This window comes from Citrus clementina, unplaced genomic scaffold (genome assembly GCF_000493195.1).
Source record: "Citrus clementina cultivar Clemenules unplaced genomic scaffold, Citrus_clementina_v1.0 scaffold_8, whole genome shotgun sequence".
NCBI lineage: Eukaryota > Viridiplantae > Streptophyta > Magnoliopsida > Sapindales > Rutaceae > Citrus > Citrus x clementina.
The window spans coordinates 457,266-476,871 of record NW_006262022.1 but is presented as its reverse complement, the minus strand read 5'-3'; the positions used below and the strand labels follow the sequence as shown (position 1 = coordinate 476,871).

Genomic DNA, 19,606 nt, shown 5'->3' with positions numbered 1-19,606 from the left:
TTCTCATTCCAACTCATTCATTTTCCAACTCATTCCAATTCTAATCCATTTTGATTACTGACAAGTAAATGCGGCACAAGTTTCCAAAATCACTAAATAACACTATTACATTTAAACTACAAATATTTTGTTATATAAAATATGTGCCCAAATTCTTTTTATTTCTTTTTCAAATGGGGTTTGGAGCACATTTAGAAGAAAAATATAATGGAGGGGCTGAAGCTCCTTTAAGGTCCGCCTATGTATATGAATATATACCTATTTAGGTCCGCCCAAGTTTATTGTTGATGCAGAAATTTGATCGAGCTATATAATGATCAGACAATCACGTCAACACTTAAATTTATTGTTATTGGGGAGATGGTTTTGTTTTGCTTCCTCCATGGGCGGATCTGTTAGTGGGCTATACCGGGCTGCAGCCCGATACAGAAAAAGAAAAAAAAATAGTTAGTTTGATTAAAATTACGAAAAATGCCATCCATCATTATTACTTTTCCTTTACTTCTATCGATATCATTAGAAAAAAACAAAAAAAATTCCAAACCCTTCATGATTCTTCATTCTTCATCAATTCACCTTCATTACTTCACAAATCACAATTCATCATCCGTTCACATCTTCCAATTTCTTTGCGATCTATACATTTTTCTACTGGTATGTTACTATACTTTTAGAACTTGCATAAATTATTTATTTTTTTAGATAGATTTTATTGATTTATTTTACATATTATTTTAATTTATTATTTTGAATGTTTGATTGGCTTTTTTTTTGTAATTAGTTTTGTGATTTATTAGTTTGAGTTGATTTATTATTGTTATTTTTTTACTAATAATATTTTTTTAAATGGAAAAGATGAACAAAATTGAATTGTTTAATTTATTTAAGCATGCTAATTAAGCTTGTAATTATTAATTAATTTATTAATTTTTATGTAGTTTCATGCTATGGTAATTTATAGGTATAATGTTCGATAAATCCAAGTAAAGGAAAACTCTCCTTTCATTTACAGCCACAACAGAGCATGCATTTTCAGCCATGAGCCTTATCAAGACATCACTTTGCAATAAGATAGAAAATGAGTTGCTTTCAAATTGTATGGTTGTCTATGCTGAAAGAGAAATTGCAAATACTATTGATCCAGAATCCATAATTGACGAATTCTATTGTTTGAAGTTACGAAAAGTACAACTTTAGTTATATTTTTGTTTTGAATTACATTTTTATTTTCTATTTTTATATAATTATTTTGTTTAAAGTAATTATTATTTAGTGTAAGATTTCTAATGTTCTCATCTTATTATGTGTATTTTATTTTTTTCTTATAAAATTTCATGTTCACTTTACAATATAATTTTTTTAAATTTAGCTTGGGGTACTTAAAAATCTTGGATCCACCTTTGGCTTCCTCACTATCGAACAAGTTCCTGTGACCTCAAATACTTCCTCCAAGAACACGTGTTCACAATAACTAGTCAGGGGATGCTGAAGGTTTTTCCACCGTAAACCCTCTGACGCTCAAGTCAGCGATCTGGGTTTGCCTAGAAAAACTTGGGGCACGATTCCCGTGGCGTAATTACAACTACTCTAAATAAAAAAAAAAGTTTTATTTCAGAAAGAAAGAATGATAGAGAAGATAAAATTGTGAATAAATTGAGAGTATGAGAAAATTAAATGAAAAGTTGTCTAACTCCCTTAATTCTGTTCTTTGAAGTTTTTATATCCAACCGGAATTATTAGCCTTCTCTCTCTCGACTTCGTTGATGGGTTGATTACATAACCGTGGGCTAGAGTTGGCAGCAATACCCGCGGGGCCCCGATTAATTTGGGGCGGGTATGGGGCCCTAGAAAAATATGAAAATGAAATCGGGTCAGTTTCAGATATGGGTCTAAGCCCAAAAAAATTTCAGGTTTGGATTCGGGGATTGTTCGGGTCCCCTATCCCGACCCAAAAATAAAAACTAAAAAAAGATTATTCTTTAATCCATTTGGATTGAATCGATCGTTCCCCCAAAAGAAACCCTAAGAGCTCGTTAGCCGCCGCCGCCGTCGCCGCCGTCGCTAACAGCTGGTCGGTCGCCACCGTTTGTCGTCAGCGACCAACACTCAGCCGCGCTGTTGGATCTCCTGCTGCAAGGTTTTTGCTTTTCCTATTTTTCTTTATTTATTTATTTATTTGAAATTGCATCTGGTTTCATTGATTTGAGTCAATTTTACGTTTTGCGTGTTTTCATTCATCTTCTTCTGATTTCATTCTCAGTCACATAGCCTTAAGCACAAACTGCAGCCATGGAGAGCTCACTGAAACAGAGGCTGCAGCCATGATTTGAGTTACTGACAGCCATGCTTTGGGCCTAATAAAAGAGAAAAGAATGAAAAGTTTCAAGTAGAGATGGAAAACATGAAACCAGAGAAGGAAGAATTTGACGAAATAGAGTGAGTGGTTTATAAGAAGCTTTGTTTTATGGGTGATAATGGATAATGCGAAACGTGGAATATGTCTTGATGACGCCGTTCTGTTCTGTGCTGGGTTAACAAACTACTCTGTTCTTGGTTAACAAACTAATCTGTTCTTCTGCTCTTTTTCAATGATGATATTATGGGAATTTTAATTTTTGTTTTCTCGGGAGAGAAGGAAAGCTTTTGTTTTTTAATTTTTAATTTTTTTAGTGGTGTGCTGTTTGGTTTGTGGAAAAACTGAAAAAGGGGGGTCATTTAGTTTCAGTCCGGTAGAAGGGTAAAAGGAATTTTTTGATTTTTGGGTTTTTATGATCTTAAACTCTTAATTAGCCATTGAGTTGGAAAATGAGTGTTTAAAATAATTAGATCTTGTTAAAAAAATGACTTGTTGCTTTCATTAAAAAGTTAGTTATATGGAAAAAAATAATTAGATCTTGATTGCTTCCGAATTATTGAATTTGCCAGCTCTAAGTGGGATATTATGTTTTATGGGAAAATGGCCTTACGTTTTGGAAAGAGTCTGAATGCTGTGGGATAGAAGAAACTTAAGAAAGGATTTTTGCAAGTGTGGGCCTTTGAGACCTTCTTTGTTTCTAAAGTTCTTTTTCCTATGCATGTTTTTTTATTTAATTTCCAAGGTCGAAGTTTTGGTTTATGTAAACTTCATGTAGCTGCAGACTTAAACATGCGGATGGCAGGCTAGGCCCTCCATTATACTTCTGTTGTATTTTCCATATAACTAGCATGCAACTGTATGGCCTTGCAGCTATAAATTTAATGGAAGATTTATGCAAACAAAGTGATGAGCATGGGATCCATTTATGGATTTTCGAGCAGCTGAAAATGAACAGAATATAGCCAAGCAAAGATACATCAAATGTCTTGTAGTCCATGAAATGTTATGTAGACTTCTGTTTAGGAAATTGGTGAGTCAAAATCTCAGTTACCCAATATTGCTAATGTTGACAATGTTTTGTACATTAGTTTCGATCATTTGTGTAAGTTTTGTATACCTACCGTTAGTAATCTCTGTAGTTTTTGTTTCTATATATATGCACTTATTTCCAATCGATAAAGTCAATATTAGAGTGAGTGGTTTCTTTTTCTTCTATCCAAATATATGTTTTATAGGAAGCTTTGTTTTAGAAGTGATAATGTGTAGGGATATGTGTTGACGAAGCCATTCTGTTGTGGATTAACAAACTACCTATGTGATTATGGTGTTCTCCTTTTTGTTTAATTGCTCTTAACTCTCACAGAAATCATTGCAAAGTTTTTGGAGTCCAGCTTCTTGCAAATACTCTTAAAGAATGACCATATAGACTTGTAGAGGTATTTTCTTTCTTCTTCATCTAAACTATTTCGTTGCTGGTATTGGGCTGTAGAATTTTGTTAGGCGTGGCTATTTTCTGCATGGTAGATTAATTTTGTAATCATTTGCTTTTGAGTTTGTGCTGCAGTTATCTCTATCCACAATATCTATCAATCTTTTTTTTTTCCCACTTTTTGTTCCTTGTTTAAGGAGCAAGAAGTGAAGAACAAAGAGGGGTTTGTGGATTTTATTCTGAAGTGAATTGCTTCGGAGGATTTCATATAAAATAAATGTTCTTTCATCTTTTCCTGTTCTTGAGAGGGAATTTTGCTTGATTTTTTTCGTGAACCTGTTTTTGAAGTTTTACAAGAAATTGAAGATAGGAGGCTAGTAAATGAAGGTTATTGTTGGATCATACTCTTGTAGAACTGTTGATTTTCTTGATCTTGTTTCAATATTAACTCTAAACTTCCAATCAATATTATTCTTATTTTCATTAATGGATGGTTCAGTATTGGTTTATAGATATACGACCTGTCTGATATACTATTTGGGACTCACCTATGTTGCAACATACAACACCATTTGTCTTCATTTGGAGATACCGTTCGATTAAAAGTGTACGAATCTGACGGTTGAAATTAAAAAATGGGTAAATGGAAGAGCCGGTTGGTAAAAGAATCTGTACAAAACAATATATTAAAATAAGGGTCTACAATCACATTGCTATTGACTGTTTTGGAGCAATCATCGGAAATTATTCTACACTGTAGAAATTGTGGGCATCTAAATATTTTCCACCCCTTGGAAATTCCGATCATCGATATCTTTTACATCCCTCAGATATTGCAATTGCGAAGTTTCAATTTGGCTGTGTGCAAAGTGAGGAACGATGTTAATTAAACCAAACAGAGATTCTGATCGTGAAAGCAAAGATGTGGATGTGGCCACCAACTGGAAAGAATATTTGGCAGTGCTGGAAGATAACGAAATAGCACATCTCATTATGTGAAAATAGTATGAATATGGCGTTCGTTTGAGCTGTTGTTGTGGCCTTGGAGCAGACGCAGCGCGCAATTCCCAAAATTAAAAAAAGAAGAAGAAAAAGTTAAGTTTTATTCTGAAGGTGAGTTCAAATATAAAAGTAAATTAAAAAAATGTATTGCTTTAGTTTAAGGGTTAGGGATGCCAAATTCTGAATCTGGCTAACCGCAACAAATAGATAATCAAAAAGAGAAAAAGAATAGTAATTATTATTATAACTTCTGTAATATAACATATAATAATAACATATAACATGATTCTATTGCATTATGAGAATTTGTATTATTCCATTCTTGAATGGAGTAAAGTTATGCCTCTAGTCGCTATTAAGACAAATGGAATATTTTCATCTCAGAGTACAATGTAATTCAAAACTTCCCAGGATATCATGTGTTAAGGCAATTACATAATATGAAGTTGGGAGCCAGAAAATAAAAAAAGCCAATATCCAATCCAACTGCACGATGCACATATTCCATTGGCAAATATTCTGTATTGAAAAGAATACAGAATATATTCTTTTCAATAGGTCATGGTGGAAGATCTTCTGCTTCAAATTTGCACCAACTGAATGATACTAACCATTGATCTAGTAGAATATGCATCTATGAGGTCATGACTATTTTTTTGAATACTGATTAATCATCAAATTACTGCATTACACAGATATTTACAACAACTGCTATTATAACAGAGATATTACACTGATATTTACAATCAGATATACATAATTGGGACTTACATTATTACATTGAATTTTATAAAGTACATGGCCAGACAAATAACTCCTCACAGGAGAGGGATGTCCATACTCCACTTACATTTCGCAAGGGAGAATGATTTTTAAATATAAAGAACATTTAGCCCCCACAATACTATTGTGGGGGCTAGAACCGCTGCCCTCACAAGCATTGTGAGGGCAGCAGCCCACCACTTCGGCCAAGGCCGAAGTGGCGAGGTCATGACTACTGAAAAAAAAAAATTAACGTTTATGATTCTTCACGATCTAGTAACCAACTGGGAATTCCTCAGTTTGTGTGCATTTCAGTATGTGTTGCACATAAGCACTAGATTCTAAGTATCTACAAGGATAAAAATTAAGGAAACATAGTAGCATGAGGAAGCCAAAATCATCTTCGAAAGCGTGCAATCATCAAACCATGATAATGAAAAATAATCATTAATCAATTCATCATAAATCTGAAATTACAAAACTGTGTCAAATGTCTGTACTCAGTACGAGAGTGAATCACTATTAGAAATGTTTAATCAGCAAATCATGATAACATGTGCATCATATCATACACTTGGACATTGTATCAACCAAGTCACGTGCACAGAAATGCATCTGTTCATTAATTCCCATGCATGTCACATAAGAAATCCATATGAAAAGTGGGGGAATTCTGTCAAAACATAGTAGTACTTCACCAAAAATTAAAAAAAAAAAAAAAAAATCGGTAATTCATAATAAAATGCAAAAGGAAATTTATTTGTTTTCATCAACATATACCTTGTTTTGGTGATTTTATAAATCATTTTAAGGGGGCGCGTCCGCAAAGCCCAGTAACGTGCTTCCTTTGATAAGCAAGCAAGTCTTTTTTTCATCAACCAGGTGCAGGTCATTAACAGAAGTTAAACAATTCATAACCCCAATATTGTCCGTACATAATTGGTTGGCCTACTAGCAGAGAGAATACAAAAAAGAGTAGTTGTCAATTGATATACATAATTGGTTGCAACACAAGTGAATCAATGAAATCTTTTCCTCCTAAGAGTTTACGATCGTCTTCTTTCTATTTACGAGCCTCCAGATTAATTCTCAACCGTGATGCGTTACATAAAACAGAGCTGTTCTCTTTTGGATGCATTTCATGAAACCATTACTCCCTATTACATAAATACATAACCGATTTCAGCGGTTGCCAGTCAAGACCTCATTTAAAGCTTATCTAATTCGAACCGTTAGATTCAGTTACTTTACATCCAACGGTATCTTTAAGTGAAGACAAATACTGTTGTATGTTGCAACAGTTGCAACATAGGTGGATCCAACTATTTGGTATTATTGTTATTATTATTGAAAACAGGGAATTCTTAAAAATTGCATTTGGTTAGTTTTTATTATTATTTTTTTGGAAATATGTTTTTGAATACAAGCATAAAGTTTTAGTTCAAAATAAAAAAATAACTAAAAAAAGTTATTTACTCTGTTGTAATGAATCCAAATTTTGTTCACTTTGAAGTGCATGAGTAACTCATATAGTTTTAGTTTATATTATTTTGTCAAGTATTTATTAAGTTGAATTGTTAAAATATGATTTTATTTTTTATTTATTTTTTGTTTATGTTGCTATAGGTTTATCAAGAATCTTAGAACGTGCATGAATGGTGATGGCTACAAGTTTATGTTGAATACTTAAAATTATTTTGATTTGTCATATAAAATTAGATCATTTGTAATTATGTTGAAGGTTTAGATTTATTATGTTTTTATTTATGTGTAGGTTGTTAAAATTTTGATCACATGTAATTTTATTTCTAATATGAAATTTGATCATTTGTAATTTTATTTCTAAATATAGAGGTTGTTAGAATTATTAATTTTTTTTAAAAAAAAGAAATTGAAATATTTAGAAATTATTATTTAAAGAAATAGGGATCGGGTCCCTGCTTTAATCCCCGCTCAATTTGGGAATTTTTGGGGATATAATTTTTGGGTATGCGACAGGTTTGAGGGATAGCTTCTAAATCGGGTTCGGGTTCGAGGATCATGATCTCCCGAACCCGCCCCATTGACATCACTACCGTAGGCAAATGGGCAGCATAACTGCTGGTGAGTGAGCTTTGTGCCCAAATTCTTTGGAGGAAACCCACGGGTTGACCTTTGACCAAGTCTTCGATTTGACTTGGTTCTGGTCCCTTCTCGCATGTCTCGAGCCAACTCTACTCGTGTGACCAGCCACACACTTCATCGGATCTAATCTTCCTCAAGGAGTCATTTTAGGCAGAGGGAGCACATTCTGCTCGTGTGCCTGATCGTGGTATTTCTCACCCCCAAAACATTTACCTTTCTCGACTAATTATTTTGTTAAAATAACTAACCACAAACGTACAAAATTTTACCAAAAAAACTCAAAAAAATAATCAAACGATGAAAGATGGAGAAGACTCATTGATCCATGTTGGATCAGTCTTATTTAATTTACTTACAATAAGAGCGTAACAGTTTAGTTGTCCACCTACAAGTGTGACATCTAAAGTTTTTATTAAGTAGCTTTTATTAAGCTTATTTTACTAAAACGTTGATCATGATGATCACATAGATTGTGCCATCAGATTAAGGCCATAAGGCCGTTGGTTGGAGCAATCAAGATTGTCACCAGGCTGAATCCCAAACTTGCCACAGAAAGTGGTAAAGAACCCAATACGGTTACGTACAGCGTCATTCCCAACGTAGCCACATTCAATTCCACCGTTGATTATATTTGTGGTTAGACCGTATCCCGGAAGCCGGCCGGCGTTTACGTCATTTGCTGATGGTTTCCATTCGTCGATAATGACTTCGTGGCACGATGGCTTTGGTGGCTGTGCAGTCATCCAGAACCAGATTGCTGACTTGAATGATAGTACTGGATCAGTAGCAAGAAGGTCTGGATTGTTCAACAACTCCTCTCCTAGCCCTAGGCCTTCTCCGCACCGTAAGTAATTGTAATTCCTAAACACCAACAAATTAGTTAATAATTAATGTTCGATAGAATGTAAATGCACATTTAACAAGTTTTTAATTAAAGAGGCCAAGACTTTCTCATTCAGATCAGACAATGATATACTAATTCAAAATGTTCAGCCTACCAAGAGAGTTGAATTGGACCTCGGCCATAGTACTTCCCTCGACATGGATAGTTAGGATCACAGTAGTCGGACGACGCAGCGCCAACTTCCCTATTAAAGCAATATCCCCAAGCATATTCGCCACCAGGTGCATCGGGCCATCCCCCTGTAAGTTTATTAACCACAAAAATTGATTAGTAACAAATTAAAATTTAATTACTTGTTAGTGCACCGGAAAAAGGAGTCTTTAAATTTAATTAAGCTGATCAGGAATTGAAACAAACCAGTAGTTTCATGGCCAGTTTGGGCAAAAAAGGCAGCAATTTCTCTTTTACGCATGGTTTCATTTCCAGAATTACCAAAGGCTGGAAAAGCTTTGGCTGCCTCTATAAAAGCATCATAAGTGTAGAAGCATCTGGCAGGGCATCGTTTATCATTTCTATACTCAAGCAAGTCTTCAAACATCTTCCTTGAGATGATCTTGCCCAGTTCACCGCCATCACCAGCCGTCCCGTCGTCGGGATCACATTCACCGCAAACAACCTGATTACAGTTACTTTGGCAGCCTTCACAACAGTAGTCTGTTGTTAGGCCACACCAACCAAATCGACTACAACACTCCCCTCCTGGGCACACAACGCCGCTTCCACAGTTCCCTGCTGAGCCTCCTAGTACAAAAGATAAAACCAGAGAGAAAATTAGTAAGGACCCAATAAGCCTCATTTTGAAAGCAACAGTTATGATATCAATTATCCTCTGCTTGGTGTATGTCACAGCTTTGGCTAGAGGGTTATATTTATAGAACGTATGTGTCAAGGTTTTTTGAAGAGAGGTTCCTATACTGTAATAAATATATATTATTTATCTCTTATTATTTTTATAATAACTAATAACTCTCTTAATAATATAAATTTATAATATTTCCCTTATTTTCAATCACACTCTCATTCATATTTATTATAGATTAAATAAATTACATGAATGGAAATTAAAATAAAAAATTAAGTATTAAAAATACAAAATATATATTTTGATATAAAAATTAATAATAAAATATTTTTCTTGTACTTTTTATTTTATAAGTATTTTCTTATAATAAATATATAAGAAAATTATTATAAAATGATAAAAAAATTATTATAAGAAAACTTGAATGATAAATAAAAAATTATTATAAAATAAATAATAAAATATTGTTATTGTACTTTTTACATTTAATTTTATAATTTACAAAATATTTATTAGAAGAAAATGTTTAGAAAATAAAAAAAGTACAAGAAAAAATTTTATTACTAATTTTTTTGTTCACATCAAAACATATATTTATTGTTTTTAATACTTATTTTTTATTCAGTTTCTATTCATATGATTTATTTAATTTATAATAAATAAAAATAAAAGTGTATTTGAAAATAAGGATAATATTATAAACTAATGTTGTTAAGGAGTTATTGGCTATTATAAAAACAGTTAAGGGGGTAAATGATATATATTAATTATAATAAAGAGAATTTGGCAATCTCCCCTTTTTGAAATACCTAACCAAGTTTTTTTTTTTTTTTTAATTTCTTCAAAGGAATATGTCATTAAAGATTGTACTCCACACCGTTGAGGGTTAGAGATAATATCTCACATTGTTTGATAATAAATTTTTGGTTAGGTATATAAAGGCTTAGGCAACCCTCAAGACTTAGTTAGCATTTGAGTAAGTCCATCCATGGACTTCTATAAAAAAAATACCTAAATAAATTATTTAAAAAAAAAAAACTCAAACTTTTTATCCTGAGTTTCCATATTCATGAGTTTATGACTCCCAACTCATAATATATTATGTATAATACATGAAAATTTAAGAACTTAACAACGAAAAACTTAAATTTTTTTATTGAGACTTAGAGACAATGTGCCAAACAATAATACATTGTATTATAAATATACTCTTTATATGATATCAAAGCAAAAGTCTTGTGTCTAAACGTTTCGATCTAGTTTTCATTGGATCTATACGTCTTATGTAAGAGAGCCCATCAAGATTGTTTGTCTTTAAAACCATGATATAGACAAGCGATAATTAAGGATTTTGATAGTCTTCTTTATTTCACATCTTCTAGAGCTGGCAGTGGCTGTTCTCTGCATCTCGCCTTATCCCAATGTACTGAGATTGGTTTTAAGCTTGAAAATAAGAGCCAGTGGGGCGATGATAATAGGTTTTTTTTTGGCTGCTTGTGCATGATTGCTTGCAGGTTGATGATAAAATTTTGTCGTAAAGACAGATGGAAGCAAAAATAGGATGTGACTGAAAAATAACACATTCAAAACGAGCAATCGTCAATTTCATTCAATAAATGCCTAGAAATTAAAATAACTCACGCTCACGCTCACACTCACACTCACACTCACACTCACACTCACACTCACACTCATACACATGGTTATTGTGATGGATTTTTTCATATTAATCGATCTTTTGATGTTTGTCAAAGATCATGACCGTACGCTGTTATTAGGCTGAAAATCGACTCAAAACCCCAATTCACTTTTCTTATCCTGACAGAGGCACCTTTCTTGGATAAACCTGCAAGGGCCTCAAGATTATTGGGTTTGGTTCTCGGGGCAGGGAAGTCCACGAGCATGAACGTTACGGGCTCGCTCTAGGTCTCATGGGAAAATCCAGGAACAACAATTAATATTGACTAAAAGGAGAAAATCATAAAATAATCGGGGTCAATGCAAAATTAAAGAAAGAATAGGGCTATTTGAATCCGCCAATTTTCTCCTTACACCATCTTTCTAATTAAATATTAGGTGGGACTATTTGATCCCACCAAATTTCTCTCTATACCTATTTTTAAAAAATAATAAATTCATTATTAAAATTTTAAAATTTGAAAATATCAAGATTATCCTCGATTAATCTTTCTCTATACCTTACAATTGCATATTCTCTTTTTATTCTCACATTCTATAAATTAAAAACTCAATTTTACTATCTTTTGAATTCATTTTTGGTCTTTTCTAGTAGATCATAACCTTTATTTCATGCTTTCTATATATAAGAACTTTTTCTTGATATTCATTAACTTTTGTGTTTACTAAAAATTAATTTCTTAATATTCATTAACTTTCATGACTCATAAAAATTTGTTGACATTCAATTTTAACTGTGGATTTTATTTTTCCTAGTTGCAGTTAAAAGAATACATCTCAATGAATTAATGAGAATTTGTGAAATTGAAATAAGAAAAAGAAGAGAGGGTTAATTAAGTAATTTTATTAAAAACTATTTAGATAATAAAATTCTCAATTAGAAAAAGATATAGAGATGAAATTGGTGGATTCAAATAACCTCACTCTTAAAAATTATATTATCTGAATGATTTGTAAAAAATTACTTAAAAATTATTTATAGAATGTGAAAGTAGAGAGAGAATATGTAATTATAAAATAAAAAATAATTAGTAAAAAGTAATTTTGATATTTTTAATTTTTAATAATGAATTTATTTTTATAAATAGAATATAAAAAAAAAATTGGATGATTCAGATACCCACGCTCATTTAAAAAAAAAAACACACAAAACAAAAGTAGAAGACGACAAAACCAAACGACCCCTTTATTTTCCACTCGTGCCATTTCTCCACTCCCAGTTACTTACAGTGCTTGGGGTGCTCGTCTCTCTCTCTCTCTCTATCTCTATTCCTCGAGGCGCACGTTAACTTGCCGTTCTCTATCTTACGCTTCCACTGGTAATGCTTTTTATCCTGCACGTTCCCAGTTTCCTCAGTGTTTTTCATTCTCATTAAAACCCTAATTAATAACACTCGAATTCAATTGTGGTATTTTTGAGTTCTCAAATCTGCATTTAAAATTATTAGAAGGTACTTATTTTGATTGAAGTAACAATCTAGGGTTTCGTATGTAATTTGATTTTCTATTTTTTTAATATTTTAGTAAGTTTAATCTGGTATATCGTTTTTTAAAATTCACTCAAATGCTATTAGAATTTAGAAAGCTTAATCACAATGGCTGGCTCAATACAAATTGGATTTTTTTTTTTAATTTTTGGGGAGAAATTTCATGATTTGTATTTCTAAAAATTTGTTTATATATTGTGCAACTGGTTATCGCAAGTCTTGGAATTGGCAAGGACTCAATGTGTTGTTTGCATGTTAGTCAAGTGTGAATTGTTTACTAATAATAGTATCTGCAATTTCGTGTAATCTTCATCTCATTTTTTTACTAATAATATTTTTTAGAAATAGAAAAGATGAAAAAAATTGAATTGTTTAATTTATTTAAGCATGCTAATTAAGCTTGTAATTATTAATTAATTTATTAATTCTTATGTAGTTTCATGTTATGGTAATTTATAGGTATAATGTGTCCGATAAATCCAAGTCAAGAAACTCCTTTCATTTGCAGCCACAAACAGAGCATGCATTTTCGACCATGAGCCTTATCAAGACATCACTTTGCAATAAAATAGAAAATGAGTTTCTTTCTAATTGTATGGTTGTCTATGCTGAAAGAGAAATTGCAGATACTATTGATCCAAAATCCATAATTGATGAATTTTATTGTTTGAAGTTGCGAAAAATACAACTTTAGTTATATTTTTGTTTTGAATTACATTTTTATTTTTTATTTTTATATAATTATTTTATTTAAAGTAATTATTATTTAGTGTAAGATTTCTAATGTTCTCATCTTATTATGTGTATTTTATTTTTTTCTTATAAAATTTTATGTTCACTTTACAATATAACTTTTTTTTATAAAAAATTTAGCTCGGGGTACTTTAAAATCCTGGATCTGCCCCTGGCTTCCCCACTATCGAACAAGTTCATGTGACCTCAAATACTTCCTCCAAGAACACATGTTTTCACAACAACTAGTCAGGGGATGCTGGAGGTTTTTCCACCGTAATCCCTTCGACGCTCAAGTCAGCGATTTGGGTTTGCCTAGAAAAACTTAGGTCACGATTCCCATGGCGTAATTAAACTGCTCTAAATAAAAGAAAGGTTTTATTTCAGAAAGAAAGAATGATAGAGAAGATAAAATTGTGAATAGATTGAGAGTATGAGAAAATTAAATGAAAAGTTGTCTAACTCCCTTAACTCTGTTCTCTGAAGCTTTCATATCCACCAGAATTATTAGCCTCTTCTCCCTCGACTTCGTTGATGGGTTGATTACATAACCATGGGCGAATGGGCAGTGTAACTGCTGGTGAGTGAGCTTTGTGCCCAAATTCTTTGGAGGAAACCCACGGGTTGACCTTTGACCAAGTCTTTGAATTGACTTGGTTCTGGTCCCTCCTTGCATGTCTCGAGCCAACTCTACTCGTGTGACCAGCCACACACTTCATCGGGTCTAATCTTCCTCAAGGAGTCATTCTAGGCAGAGGGAGCACATTCTCCTCGTGTGCCTGATCGTGGTATTTCTCACCCCCAAAACATTTACCTTTCTCGACTAATTATTTTGTTAAAATAACTAACCACAAACGTACAAAATTTTAACAAAAAAACTCAAAAAAATAATCAAACGATGAAAGATGGTGAAGACTCATTGATCCATGTTGGATCAGTCTTATTTAATTTACTTACAATAAGAGCGTAACAAACTAACAATTTAGTTGTCCACCTACAAGTGTGACATCTAAAGTTTTTATTAAGTAGCTTTTATTAAGCTTATTTTACTAAAACGTTGATCATGATGATCACATAGATTGTGCCATCAGATTAAGGCCATAAGGTCGTTGGTTGTAGCAATCAAGACTGTCACCAGGCTGAATCCCAAACTTGCCACAGAAAGTGGTAAAGAACCCAATACGGTTACGTACAGCGGCATTCCCACCTTGGCCACATTCAATTCCACCGTTGATTATATTTGTGGTTAGACCGTATCCCGGAAGCCGGCCGGCGTTTACGTCATTTGCTGATGGTTTCCATTCGTCGATAATGACTTCGTGGCACGATGGCTTTGGTGGCTGTGCAGTCATCCAGAACCAGATTGCTGACTTGAATGATAGTACTGGATCAGTAGCAAGAAGGTCTGGATTGTTCAACAACTCCTCTCCTAGCCCTAGGCCTTCTCCGCACCGTAAGTAATTGTAATTCCTAAACACCAACAAATTAGTTAATAATTAATGTTCGACAGAATGTAAATACACATTTAACAAGTTTTTAATTAAAGAGGCCAAGACTTTCTCATTCAGATCAGACAATGATATACTAATTCAAAATGTTCAGCCTACCAAGAGAGTTGAATTGGACCTCGGCCATAGTACTTCCCTCGACATGGATAGTTAGGATCACAGTAGTCGGACGGAGGGCTAACTTCGCTTATAAAGCAATATCCCCAAGCATATTCGCCACCAGGTGCATCGGGCCATCCCCCTGTAAGTTTATTAACCGCAAAAATTGATTAGTAACAAATTAAAATATCGATTGGAGATTGGGTGATGCTGTTTATTTATAATTTAATACTTGCACATTACTTGTTAGTGCACCGGAAAAAGGAATCTTTAAATTTAATTAAGCTGATCAGGAATTGAAACAAACCAGTAGTTTCATGGCCAGTTTGGGCAAAAAAGGCAGCGATTTCTCTTTTACGCATGGTTTCATTTCCAGAGTTACCAAAGCCTGGAAAAGCTTGGGCTGCCTCTATAAAAGCATCATAAGTGTAGAAGCCTCTGGCAGGGCATCGTTCATCATTTCTATACTCAAGCAAGTCATCAAACATCTCCCTTGAGATGATCTTGCCCAGTTCACCGCCATGCGTCCCATGGCCGGTATCACGTCCACCGTACACAACGCCGCTTCCACAGTTCTGTGCTGAGCCTCCTAGTACAAAAGATAAAACTAGAGAGAAAATTAGTAAGGACCCAATAAGCCTCATTTTGAAAGCAACAGTTATGATATCAATTATCCTCTGCTTGGTGTATGTCACAGCTTTGGCTAGAGGGTTATATTTATAGAACGTATATGTCAAGGTTTTTTGAAGAGAGGTTGCTAATTTTCCCAATACTGTAATCGATATATAACATTTGTCTCTTATTATTTTTATAATAACTAATAACTCTCTTAATTGTATAAATTTATAATATTACCCTTATTTTTAATTACACTCTTATTCATATTTATTTTAGATTAAATAAATCATATGAATAGAAATTAAAATAAAAAATTAAGTATTAAAAATAAGAAATATATATTTTGATATAAAAATTAATAATAAATTATTTTTCTTATACTTTTTATTTTATAAATATTTTCTTATAATAAATATATAAGAAAATTACTATAAAATGATAAAAAAATTATTATAAAATAAATAATAAAATATTGTTATTGTACTTTTTACATTTAATTTTATAATTTACAAAATATTTATTAGAAGAAAATGTTTAGAAAATAAAAAAGTACAAGAAAAAATTTTATTACTAATTTTTTTGTTCACATCAAAACATATATTTATTGTTTTTAATACTTATTTTTTATTCAGTTTCTATTCATATGATTTATTTAATTTATAATAAATAAAAATAAAAGTGTATTTGAAAATATGAATAATATTATAAACTAATGTTGTTAAGGGGTTATTGGCTATTATAAAAACCGTTAAGAGGGTAAATGATATATATCAATAACAATAAAGAGAATTTGGCAATCTCCCCTTTTTGAAATACCGAACTAAGTTTTTTTTCTTTTAATTTCTTCAAAGGAATATGTTATTAAGGATTGTACTCCACACCGTTAAGGGTTAGGGATAATATCTCACATTGTTTGATAATAAATTTTTGGTTAGGTATATAAAAGTTTAGGCAACCCTCAAGTCTTAGTTAGCATTTGAGTAAGTCCATGGACTTCTATAAAATAAAATACCTACATAAATTATTTAAAAAAATCTCAAACTTTTTATCCTAAGTTTCCATATTCATTAGTTTATGACTCCTCACTCATAATATATTATGTATAATACATGAAAATTTAAGAAGCTAGCAACGAAAAACTTAAAAATTTTTTATTGAGACTCAGAGACGATGTGCCAAACAATAGATTATATTATAAATATACTCTTTATACGATATCAAAGTTAAAAGTCTTGTGTCTAAACGTTTCATCTAATTTTCGTTGGATCTATATGTCTTACGTAAGAAAGCCTATCACGATTTTATCTTTAAAACCTTGACATAGACAAGCAATAATTAAGGATTTTGATGGTCTTCTTTATTTCACATCTTCTAGAGCTGGCAGCGGCTGTTCTCTGCTTCTAGTCTTTATCCCAGTGTACTGAGATTGGCTGTGAGCTTGAAAAAAACTAAACAAGGGCAAGTGGGGCGATGATATTTGGTGTTTTTTTGGCTGTTTGTGCAAGAATGCTTGAAGGTTGATGGTAAATTGTTGTTGTAAAGGCAGACAGAAGCAAAAGAGGATGTGACTGAAGAATAACAAATGCAAAACGAGCACATCGTCATTTTCATATTAATCGATCTTTTGATGTTTGTCAAAGATCATTACTGTACGCTGTCATCACTTACTAGGCTGAGGATCGACTCACAACCCGAATTGACTTTTCTTATCCTAGCAGAGGCACCTTTCCTGGACAAACCTGCAAAGGCCTCAAGATTATTGGGCTTGGTTCTCAGGGCAGGGAAGTCCTCGAGCATGAACGTTATGGGCTCGCTCTAGGTCTCAGGGGAAAATCCAGTAACAACAATTAATATTGACTAAAAGGAGAAAATCACAAAATAATCGGGGTCAATGCGAAATTAAAGAAAGAGTGGGGCTATTTGAGTCCGCCAATTTTCTGTCCACAAGCTCTTTCTAATGAAATATTAGATGTGACTATTTGAAAATATCAAGATTACCTTTCATGAATCTCTCTCTATACCTGACAATTGCAAATTCTCACATTTTATAAACTAAAGACTCAGTTTCATTATTTTTTAAATTCATTTTTGATCTTTTCTAGTAGATCATGACCTCTATTTCATACTTTTTATATATAAAAACTTTTTCTTGATGTTCATTAATTTTCTGTTTAGTAAAATTTAATTTCTTGATATTTATTAACTTTCATGACTCATAAAATTTTGTTGACATTTAATTTAAACTGTGGATTTTGTTTTCCCTAGTTTGTGATATCAATTATTTGTAACTAAAAGAATATATCTCAATGGATTGATGGGAATTTGTGAACTTGAGATGAGAAAGAGAAGAAAGAGTTAATTAAGTAATTTTATTAAAAACTATTTAGATAATAAAATTCTCAATTAGAAAAAGAATGTAGAGAGAAAATTGGTGTGTTCAAATAGCCCCCTCTTAAAAATTATATTATTTGAATGATTTTTTTAAAAATTACTTAATTAACTATTTCTTCTCTTTTTCTTTTCAATTTCATAAATTCCATCAATTTATTTATATATATTATTTGGATTTCTTTATGATGCTGTATTTATTTTTACAGTATTGATAGTGGGACTAATGTGGACCCTTAGATATAAGAGTTTTAATCTGAATCATTCATTTAATATAATGGATAATTAGATAATTAATTAAAATATAGCAGGTAACTTACAGGTTGCAGGTAAATATTAATTTTTTAATTTTAAATCAATATTAATTTCGGAAAAAACCACCCACACCCCTAAGATTTGCTAAAATAATTATACATGTTCTTTTAGTTTCATAAATAGTCACATAGACCCTCTTAATTTCGTAAATGACTATTATACCTTTTGACTAAATCAATCTAAATAAATATAAATATAGTAATAGGATAAAAATAATAAATAAAAATCATATGATACAAATAAAGTGTTACAATAAATATAATTGATAAAATAACATGTACAATAAAAATTTTGTTAATATTAAGTTATTATTAGTCTATCCTGACGAATGAACTAAAATCTATTAATCCAAAAATTGATCTTAATATTGATATTAATATAGACATAATTAAATAAGATATTGTTAATTTTATAAATTATTGTGAATGTTAGGTATAATTAATTAATTTTATTAGTATGTCAAGTAGATTTTAATATTAGTAAAAAGAATATGACAAACTAATAATAAAAGAATATGAAAAATAATAATGTTAAAAATAAAATTTTTAAAATTGAAAATATTTTATAAAATTTTATCTTATGTTATGTATTATATTTTTTAATTTAAGAAGTTTTGTATGACCATTTAAATAAAATTTAGAGGCGTGAGTGGTCTTTTTCCTATTAATTTTGTAGCCTATTTGAAGTACTATATCATTTTATATCATACATTGCACTTAAGATGTTGATTTTATTAAGGTGTTATGTTATTAAAAATTAAACTTAACATTTATAATGTACTACAACTTTAATGTAAAATGTAATAAAAAATATAAAGACATTTTTGAGTAGTCAATTTTAGTTTTCTTTTACAAAATAGTATTATAAAAGACAACTGGTAAAATGTAATAAAAATGGTATGGAAAAAAAGTTAGTAGAGGTGATTCTATTTATTAAAACATATGACCTAATACACAAATGCACACATATTTAGTACTTCTATTTATCCGTATTTATTGATAGGTGGGAAATTAAAATCGTATTTACCCTAATGTATTATGAATTGATATGTGAAATATAAATATTATTAAAAGTTAATTCGCAGACTGATGAAGTAAACCATCCTTTATGAACATTTGATACATTAATCTAAGGTTAAATGAGATATATCACATGATATTTCATATAGTAGTCCAATTTTCAACATTTGCATATGGTTTTATAAGCTAGTAAACCAATAAAATGTACCATGAGAAATCAAAGGCTATTCCATGGCCATGCATTAGAATAAAATAATCTAACAGTACATACTATATCTGATTGATAGATTTTGAAATTAGTTTGATTACATGATAATCGAGTTATCTTATACATTAAGGATATGATTTAAGTAATATTTTAGC

The 19,606-nt window shown here is 31.5% G+C and overlaps 3 protein-coding genes and 1 long non-coding RNA gene across 6 annotated transcripts in view; 2 read left to right on the top strand and 2 right to left on the bottom strand.

Annotated features, from left to right (window-relative positions):
• The first annotated feature begins 1,970 nt into the window (after positions 1–1,970).
• LOC18033810 lies at positions 1,971–4,189 on the top strand. Of its 2 annotated transcripts, XR_002904212.1 has the most exons (3): positions 1,974–2,137; positions 2,261–2,436; positions 3,720–4,189. It is a non-coding gene; the product is annotated as an uncharacterized LOC18033810 (long non-coding RNA). The 2 variants fall into 2 exon arrangements; XR_002904211.1 differs by lacking the exon at positions 3,720–4,189 and having other exon boundaries at positions 1,971–2,137; positions 2,261–2,616.
• Positions 4,190–7,976: 3,787 nt separating this feature from the next.
• On the bottom strand, positions 7,977–9,445 carry LOC18033974 (endochitinase). The gene is made up of 3 exons (XM_006422412.2): positions 8,935–9,445; positions 8,672–8,816; positions 7,977–8,534 (listed from the first exon to the last, which is right to left on the bottom strand). Exons 1-3 carry the CDS (start codon positions 9,371–9,373, stop codon positions 8,135–8,137), a joined length of 984 nt encoding a protein of 327 aa, XP_006422475.1. The 5' UTR covers positions 9,374–9,445; the 3' UTR covers positions 7,977–8,134.
• A 2,856-nt stretch (positions 9,446–12,301) lies between these two features.
• The window catches only part of LOC18035318 (protein XRI1), a 26,079-nt gene continuing 18,774 nt past the window's right edge, over positions 12,302–19,606 (top strand). Inside the window, exon 1 of one of the 2 annotated variants that reach the window (XM_024178731.1) lies at positions 12,302–12,396. The gene's annotated coding sequence lies outside the window, so the exon portion shown is untranslated. The remainder of the gene's footprint in view (positions 12,397–19,606) is intronic. The other variant, XM_024178730.1, reaches the window with a different exon arrangement.
• LOC18034517 (endochitinase) lies at positions 14,196–15,602 on the bottom strand. Its single transcript, XM_006422411.2, has 3 exons — positions 15,211–15,602; positions 14,904–15,045; positions 14,196–14,766 (listed from the first exon to the last, which is right to left on the bottom strand). The coding sequence occupies exons 1-3, from the start codon at positions 15,545–15,547 to the stop codon at positions 14,367–14,369; spliced, it is 879 nt and encodes a 292-aa protein (XP_006422474.1). The 5' UTR covers positions 15,548–15,602; the 3' UTR covers positions 14,196–14,366.